At 39.0% G+C, this 9,347-nt stretch overlaps 1 protein-coding gene across 11 annotated transcripts in view; it reads left to right on the forward strand.

Annotated features, from left to right (window-relative positions):
* The window catches only part of atp2b1a (ATPase plasma membrane Ca2+ transporting 1a), a 45,659-nt gene extending 44,593 nt beyond the window's left edge, over positions 1-1,066 (forward strand). For all 11 annotated transcript variants that reach the window (XM_042078143.1, XM_042078144.1, XM_042078145.1 and 8 more), the window contains one exon: positions 247-1,066. In XM_042078143.1, the coding sequence (XP_041934077.1) occupies positions 247-651 (405 nt within the window). In that variant the 3' untranslated portion in view covers positions 652-1,066. The remainder of the gene's footprint in view (positions 1-246) is intronic.
* Positions 1,067-9,347: the final 8,281 nt, after the last annotated feature.

The following is a 9,347-nucleotide window of genomic DNA, read 5'->3' on the forward strand; positions in this document are numbered from 1 at the left end:
AGATTGTCCCCATCAATAATCAATAATATTAATAAAAGTGGTGGAACTAATATTAATAGTACACATAATATTGTGCTCGGCCATTTGCCTGAAGTTTTAACCTGGATTTGTAATATCAAATTGTGTGGACACGTGTGTGATTTTATGTGTGTGTGTGTGTGTGTGTGTGTGCGTTCATAAGTACAGTACTGAGCACAAATGTATTGATTACTGATTGTCTGCATTCATTGCCCTCCCCTCCTGCAGATCCGAGTGGTGAATGCATTCCGTAGCTCCCTATGTCCTTATGATGGGCTGGAGAAGCCCGAGTCGCGTACCTCCATCCACAACTTCATGACACACCCAGAGTTCCGTATCGAAGACTCCGAGCCGCACATCCCCCTCATCGACGACACGGACGCCGAGGATGACGCCCCCACAAAGCGCAACAACAACAACGCCAGCGGCACCACTGCCTCACCCAGCCCCTCGCCGACCCCCACCCCGACCCCAACACCCCTGGCCACCACCCCACCTCCGCCCTCGCCCAACCAGAACAATAACGCCGTGGAAAGCGGCCTGCACTTTTTCCTGGACGCCAACAGCGGCAAGCCCCGGGCCTCGCCGTCGGCCCCCGCCAGCCCTCTGCACAGCCTGGAGACCTCCCTCTGATCCAGCGCCTCGCTCCCGATCCCACCCACACTGCCCTCTCCACCAACATGCCCCGAGAGGCAGGACTAACTGAGGCGGGTGGAAAGGAAGGCTTGACGGATGGAGGAAAGGGGAGGCAGAGAGAGGGAGAGGGCGAGAGAGAGAGAGAGAGAGAGAGGTCAAAGTGGAAGGAGCCCCTGGCGGAGCATCCTACTTGGAAAGCTCAGCCCATGCTGGATAGAAACCTAAGCACGCATTTAGCCGAATGTAGGGCCTCTTGTTTGGATCTTTTTTTTTTTTTTTTTCTTTCTTATTTTTATTTTGGTAGTCATTCTTAACACCTCTTCAAGAATTTAAGGGTCTAAACTCTCTGGCTCGCTCTCTCATTCTATCTGCCTCCACTCCCCTCTCCTCAATAAATCTGTTTTAACTGCTATTGTTTTTGTTTTTGTTTAGTCTTTTGTTTTGGTTTTATGGGAAGGGTGGTTCTAAACTCAGAGTGAAAGTGACCTGATTATTTTTTTTTTATTATTATTATTATTATTATTCATATTATTAATATTATTTTTGAAGGGGTGGGGGGTGGCAGTCGTCCTGGTGGCTTAAGGACGAGCTGTAACAAATGACGAAAAATCCTTTATCATTTTCTTTAGCTGGATGGTGTACATTTTTCTCTGGTCCTTTTGCTCATTCAACAAACACTTTAATCTTCTGCTCTGTTGGCTGTTCATATTTTGAAATATTTATGTTTTTTGTTTGTTTTTTAAGCAGGTCTGTTTACAAAGTTTGTAGATACTTTTTCTTTTTTCTTTCCGTTGGTTGGTTGATAGAGCTTTTCCTGCTGTGATGCAGGAAAAGTAAAGAGTTTAAAATGCATTTAAAAAAAAAGAGGAAATATTTCAGATACTGCTGTATTTTCAGGAAAAAGGGGTGTTTCTATGGAAACTAAACTATTTTTGCCTGCAAGTTTTATTCGTTATATATTTGTAGATAAATAGAAACCTTTTAGCCAAATAGACAACACTAAGGCTTGTACAGCATGGAGCAGAGGTGAGCAGGTCCAGGGAAGGTTGTGGTGATGTGGTAGCGTGAGGTTAGCATAAGGAATTTTTTTGGACCAGGGCCTCTGACTTTACATTTCTATAGTAATCCATCGCTTTCAAAAGAAGATGTTTTGACATTAGCTTTGTGTTCCATGTTGTTGGGACCCCCTGCCCAGTTTCTGGTTCCATTTTTTTTTTCCTCCTTTTCCTCCAATAGTGTGAAGAGGATTCAAAGGGAACGTCACTGACACAGCCACAACAGGAGTCTCCTCATGTTTTTAAAAGAGCTTTTTACAACACAGGACTCTTGCATAAGATGGCTGTCATCGGGGGAAACTGTTCCTCTATATTGTGTTTTCCCCCTCTTGAAACTCAACTAAAAATGGTCCACATTTTATTTGGTGATGCATCCATCCCTGCCAATGTACCATATTAAGGTTTGTTTACTCAGGCTTAGGAAAGGTTTGAATTTGAAAACAATATATAAAAAAGGATGAAATGATACAAAGAGAATTTTAAGTTTTAACTTAAGGAGTTTATGTCTTTAGCTAGTTCAACTGTCGTCATGGTCAATGAGAAAAAAGTTAGCGTGGATTATTTTTTTCGAATATTGTTTCATCGTTTTATTATTTTTATATTTAAGGTTTCTTTTCAATGAAAACTTTAAAGCTCCCTGAAGCGTTCTGGTTTGCTGACATGGAAAAAGGTAAAAAACAAAAAAAAAGTTTTCTTCTCCCCCTCATCTGATCTGGAAAGACTCCGACCAGTCATCCAAATGTTGCTGCAGTTGATTTGTAGACTATTGTTTTTTGACACCTGATATACTGGAAAAATGGCAGAATAATCTACACCTTTTTTTCCAAGCAAGGAGAAATCTTAGGCATACACTGGTAGCTCTGCACAGGGTACTTTATTGAACTACACCTCCCTTGGGAAATAAAAGCAACCTTTTGATACAGATGAAATACCACATAGATGAAATGTATCTTTGTATTTTTATGGACAAACTCATGACAATTTTCAACCTACTGAACCAGAACAGTGTGTGTGTGTGGGGAGGGATGGGAGATATTTGATGAAAAATTAGTCACAATTGGGTCGGGGGGTTAACTACAAACATGGGGTTGTGATTTGGTTCTGTTCTGTTCTGAATCTATTCTACTCAGGGTGGAGGATGGTATGAAAGGAAATGGGCTTTCTAAATAAAGGCTCATGGTTGTAATGCTAACACACAGTTAAGTTATGTTTTGTTCCATATTGTGAAGTAGCTGGTAAACTACAGGGGTGGCATTAGAGGTAAGTCACCAGGCTACATGGTTGGACTGTTAGTCCCTTGTTCAGCTGGCTCTTGAAGGGAAAGGTGTGGGGGGTGGAATGAGGTAAGGGATATATTTTTAGCAGTTGGGGCAATCTCACAGTTCTTTGGGGGGGAATACGTTTTTTTTTGTTTCCTTGTTTTATTGGATAAACAAAAAGCAGCTTGAGATTTGCAAATAAAAAGGAAATGGAACGAAACAGGAATCCATACGTTTTATTCTGTAGCTTTCCTCCTGTCATGGGAATGAATGTTTATCCATCTGTTTTATGGATTTATTATTTTTTTATCTTAACATTTGGAAAGAAAATAAAAAAGTACTACATGTCTGTTTATCTTAAGCAATGTAAATGATTATCGTGATTTGATTTACATTTGAAACTTGTTGAGTAATGTGTATGGTTTTTAAGAATAAAAGAAAATAATATTTAGCCTATTTGCAGGACCATGGCCTTCCTTCATACAAAAGTAAAGTCGTTTCAAGAGAAATGGGATACAACTCCATTGATCTACATGCATTAAGTGCTGCGTTTAACTTTTTTTTACAGATTTTCTCCTGTCATTGTCACCTTTGCACTTGCAGTATATTTTACAAGCTAGCTGTCATGATTTACATTGACTAGACTCGATTAGCAAAACGAAAACGTAAAGGCTGTCTAGACTTCTTTAAGGCGCGCTGTTGTCAACTGTCTACAGACATACACAGGAGGTGTTGCATCCCTTGTGCTGTAGGGGATCTCCCACAGTGACCAACTAACAACCAAGCCTATTTAACATTACATAACATAATACAAGCCACAGCCGTTCGATTTTCTTAATAGGTTTAGCAGTTACCCATGGGAAACAGTTATTTTTAAAGTCTGGGTAGGCACAAGTTATGCATTGATTGAGTCATAGTTGAATATGTTGACAGTCAAACAAATGATAATAATAATAATAATAATAATAATAATAATAAAGCTTTATTTGTATAGCACCTTTCATACACAGAATGCAGCTCAAAGTGCTTTACATTTGAAGCATGTAACACAATAATAGTCAGTCAGTCATTATCAATCACTTTTCTTTGCTGTTTATGATATACTCAGCAACATATCAAAAATATAGAAAATGACGTCATAAGACTGGCAGCCTTCACCCTCTTACCCCCACAAGCACGCCATATGGCAACTGTGGCAAGGAAAAACTCCCATATTCCAGGAAGAAACCTTGAGCAGAACCTGACTTAATAGGGGGAGCCCATCTGCTTCTGGCTGGCTGCGCCCTCCAATAGTAGCAGATGTAGAATAATCTGAAAATGTAGTCTACAGGATAAGATGAGTTAACTAAAAGCTTTCCTGTACAGGTATGTTTTCAGATCTTTTTTAAAAATATTTACTGAACTCGCCTGCTTGATGTACAGAGGCAGGGTGTTCCATAGTTTGGGGGCATAATGGATAAACGCAGCTTCTCCACTTTGTTTGTGGAGCACTTTGGGTACGATTAAAAGATTAGAATTGGATGATCTAAGTTTCCTTTGTGGTTGATAAGATATTAAAAGCTCAGAGATATATGAAGGTGCTATGCCATTCAGAGCTTTGTAAGTAATTAACATAACCTTAAAATCAATTCTATAGGAAATAGGGAGCCAGTGCAGTTCAGCCAACACAGGGGTGATGTGTTCTCTCTTCTTAGTCTTAGTTAAAAGTCTAGCCGCAGAGTTCTGTATGAGTGCCAATTTCTTTAGATGTTTTTTGGGAAGACCAGTGAAAAGTGCATTGCAGTAGTCTAACCTGCTAGTGATAAAGGCGTGAATTAGTTTTTCTGCATCTTGTTGAGTTAAAAAGGGCCGCACTTTGGCAATGTTTCTCAAGTGGAAATAGGCTGTCTGAGTAACTTTACTGATATGGGGCTTAAAACTTAACTCTGCATCTAAGATGACACCGAGGCTTGTTACTTTTGGTTTGACCTGGTGTGCCAAGTTCCCCAGATTACTAAGAATAATATCTCGCTTTAGTTTTGGTCCAACCAGAAGTACCTCTGTTTTGTCATCATTTAGTTTCAAAAAGTTTTTGCTCATCCACTGATTAATGGAGGTTAGGCATGCAGTGAGGGAGCAAAGGCCATCTGGGTTAGTTGGCTCCACAGAAAGATACAATTGGGTATCATCTGCGTAGCTGTGGAAGTTTACATTATGCTGACTTGTGACGTTTCCCAATGGAAGCATATATAGAGAAAATAGCAGGGGACCAAGGCAGCTCCCCTGGGCCACACCAAAAGGCAAGTCATGTTTTTCAGATACATGATCTCCTAGACTGATATAAAAATCTCTGCCAGTAATGTAGGTTTGAAACCAGTTTAGAGCATTATCAGAGAGACCCACCCACTTCGCAAGGCGGTGAATTAGGATGCTATGATCAATGGTGTCAAATGCCGCACTCAAATCCAGAAGAATAAGGATTGAGACTTTGTTTGAGTCGGTAGCTAGTCTGAGATCATTGACTATTTTTACTAGAGCCGTTTCTGTGCTGTGATTTGATCTAAAACCTGATTGGAATTTTTCAAGGATACTGTTTTCGTTGAGGAAGGTATTTAACTGATTACAAACAACTTTTTCAAGTACTTTGCTCAAAAACGATAGATTTGATATAGGCCTGTAGTTGCTCAGATTGGTATGGTCAAGATTTGACTTTTTAAGTAAAGGTTTCACAACAGCGGTTTTAAAAGCAGTTGGAAATATACCTGTTTCTAATGAGGTATTTATTACCTTGAGAAAAAAGGGAGCTAAGCCATCATATACTTTTTTGAGGAATGTAGTAGGGATTGGATCTAAAACACATGTTGAGGAGCCGGTTTGAGTTATAATTTTACCAAGCTCAGATTGAGTAATAGTGCTAAAGGACCTTAATTTTGGGGGGCTGTTTTTGGGTGTACTGTCAAACATATTACTTGTGTTACCAATAGCCTCCCTTATAGAAATGACTTTGTTTTTGAAGAAGTCTGCAAATTCTTCGCATCTTAGAGAGGATGCCTGACTGAGTGTATCAAAAGGTGTTTGATGCAATAGCCTATCAATGGTAGAGAACAACACCCTAGAGTTTCCACTGTTTTCAGCAATTACCTTAGAGAAGTGGTTCCTCCTCTCATTCCGAATAGCTCTATTATAATTTGCAATTTTTTCTTTTAGAATGGCACGGTGAACCTGTAACTTAGTTTTTCTCCATGTTCTCTCAGCTTTCCTACATGATCTTTTTAGATCATGGATATTTTCGTTCATCCAAGGTGTCAGTTTGCTACAGGGCCTTTTTTTAGTCTTTAAGGGTGCCACTCTGTCAAGCAGAGCGCCTAATTCACGATTAAGAGCCTCTACCATTTGATCAATGGGATGATGTAAAATATCTAAATTTATGGAGTCTATAAGAGCTATGAACTGCTGTTCTGCTCTAATGTCCAAGAGTCGCGATTTGATTGCAATTTCGGGATGAATTTTTGGAGTATGTAGTACAATATTAAAAGATACACAATGATGATCAGACATATTTATATCATTTACTGATAAGTCTGTGACTTCTATCCCTCTGGAAATGACTAGATCGAGGGTGTTGCCAAGGTTGTGGGTGGGTCCTGTAACATGCTGCTTTAGCTCTAAACTGTCCAACACATTAAGGAACTTACTGGCTTTAGCATCAGTTGTCTTATTGACATGAATATTGAAGTCGCCATTTACAATTATCCGATCATAGCTAGTGATGATGAGCGACATAAGTTCAGAAAACTGGTCGAGAAAGCCAGTCCATAGTTTAGGAGGGCGGTATAAGGTTAATAGAAGTACAGCTGGGTCAGCCTTCAGAGTGAGGGCAATATACTCAAAGGAAGCGAATTCGCCAAAGTTGACTCGTGTGCAACTATATTTGTTTGAGAGAATGGAGGCAATTCCACCACCTCGTTTGCCTTGTCTAATTGAGTGGAAGAAATTATAATTTGGGGGACAAGTCTCAACAAGAACAGCTTCGCTGTCTGAAGTCAGCCAGGTTTCAACAAGAAACAGAAAATCCAATTTTTTTTCACTAATAAAATCATTGATTGCAAAGGTTTTGGTAGTAAGTGCACCTATATTTAGTAAACCCATGTTAGCTGAAAATGCCTCTGGCTTTTGAGGAATATGCTGAGGTATGGAAAGAATATTTGTTAGGTTTCTAGTTTTAAATTTGTCTTTTCTTTTTACTATATGTTGGGTAGAAATCAACGTTGGAATAGAACTATAAGCATAAGTCGTGCTATTGCATGACACAGCTTGATCTATGGTAGTAGTATTGTATGTTACCCTGCAGAAAACATTCTCAGACTCATCCACATGTATAATGCCATTCGAATCAATACCTGGGGGGCGTGAATCTGTAATATTTTCTACAGAATGTCAATGTCTCAGTGTGGACGCTATGTTGTCAGAGAGTAGCCTGGCTCCATGTTGGTTTGGGTGGAGACCAAATGATGGATTATTAATCCACTGTCCACTAAACTGTCTTCAACGGAATGGTCATAACTCATGCTATGGTGGAAGCACTCACTGACTGACCTGTACGCTTTGCAATTTAGCTCAGTGGGTGGGTATGAGACAGGAAACTGTAGGGCCTACTGCCAAAGATTGCTACTGCCATACTTAGTCCATGAGCCACAGGCTCAAAAAGGGGCGTGTCACTACCTGTCACTAAATTCTCACTATATTTTTCTGAAAGCTACATATCTCTGGAGTATAAAATGGTATGATGGCAAGTTGGATCTTGTAGCTTTGTGGCTGTACAGGCCTTCAAAGTTGACCTCTGATTTGAAAAAAAGGAAATTCTGCCTATTGGCTTTTTTTTGTTAAACCACTCAGAGCCCAGAAAATAATCCAAACCTCATTATTACTGATGCATATGTGGTGTTTGATGTTGGCATACATATTTTGAATTATTATGTGATTTTGCCCTTCATTTTGGTTGATAAAATTCAAGATTTATGTGTAATAATGAGCAAATCTACGTCTTCAGAGACACAACGTGTTGCAGCACTAATTGAAATGCCCACTACTTCATTAATCAATGTATTTATACCTTCCTACCTCCCAGCAGAGACTTGAAATACAAATGATTACATAGGTCTGCATTGCTATGCTATTTACTATTTGTAAATGTACTATTCGGAAACACCCCAAAATTCAGTAAATTAGTATTGTAATGAAGCTACCCATAAGAGATATTCCAAGAGATCAAAACATCATGATTACCAATCACTACCTTTACATTCAAGTAATACCACACAAAAAAAATTTCACATCACCACATGTACCCATCTTAACATAAATATTATAATTTTATAATGTCCAGGGCACATGAAATGCATACAGTAATTTCCTGTGTATTAGCCGTATTGTGTATAAGCCACAGGACAGTGTTTTATGCAAGTTAAAAGAAACAAAACCATATTAACTGCCCCCATGTATTAACCTCATAGCTGAAGAAATTTTGCAAAATAGCAGCAGCTAATAGTTGGGAAATTATGGTAAATGCATCACAGGTGCTAAAATGATCTACATTATACATTTCAGTTGTACTTTTGACTAGTAAGAATGTGGGAATGAGATGTAGATGAACTGGTTGGTGAAAATATTCATACTTTACACATTGTTATCATTAGGTACAATTATTATTATTATTATTATCATACTTAACATTGTCTTTCATCTGATGTTAAAATCATTTCCATTGAAAAGAAATAATAACTATTTTCCAAGACTTGATCTACAAGTACATACATTTACAACAGTTTTAAACATTCTACACAGTTAGATCTGATGAGACAGAAACTGAAATTGGATCAATCCATTTTCAGAGGAACATGAGTTCATTTGCATATCTACAGCAGGCAAAGCAACAGGTTAGGGATGATCTGATTCAGGCTCATACTACAGGCAAAGATCATGACATAGAGGCTGGAGTCAGATACACCTAAGCACAAATTCCATGATACATTGACAAAGCAAAAATGAAAGACATTTACGAGCATGATTCAAAAAAGAAAACACAGGCATATGGCAAGACCATCATGTTAAAGACTGGACATGAGAGAAGTTTTTTCTCACCCTCTTGGACCTTAACCATGGTCATTGGCGACACCTGAGGGGACCCCAAGGAAAACCTCTAAAGCAGCACTTGCAAAGCATTTGCAGAAACTTGCATCACTATCAGATAATCTTCCAGATGAATATAATACAGCAACAATCATTGATGGAATGTCTCTGGTCCAGAAGGTCAATAACAATGTCTCAACTTATGCAGACATTGCTGCTGCTATTCATAGCATGATCCGTAAAGAGGCAAAGCAGAGGCAGATACTTTTTT

The sequence above is a fragment of the Alosa sapidissima genome, chromosome 22 (genome assembly GCF_018492685.1).
Source record: "Alosa sapidissima isolate fAloSap1 chromosome 22, fAloSap1.pri, whole genome shotgun sequence".
NCBI classification, from domain to species: domain Eukaryota; kingdom Metazoa; phylum Chordata; class Actinopteri; order Clupeiformes; family Clupeidae; genus Alosa; species Alosa sapidissima.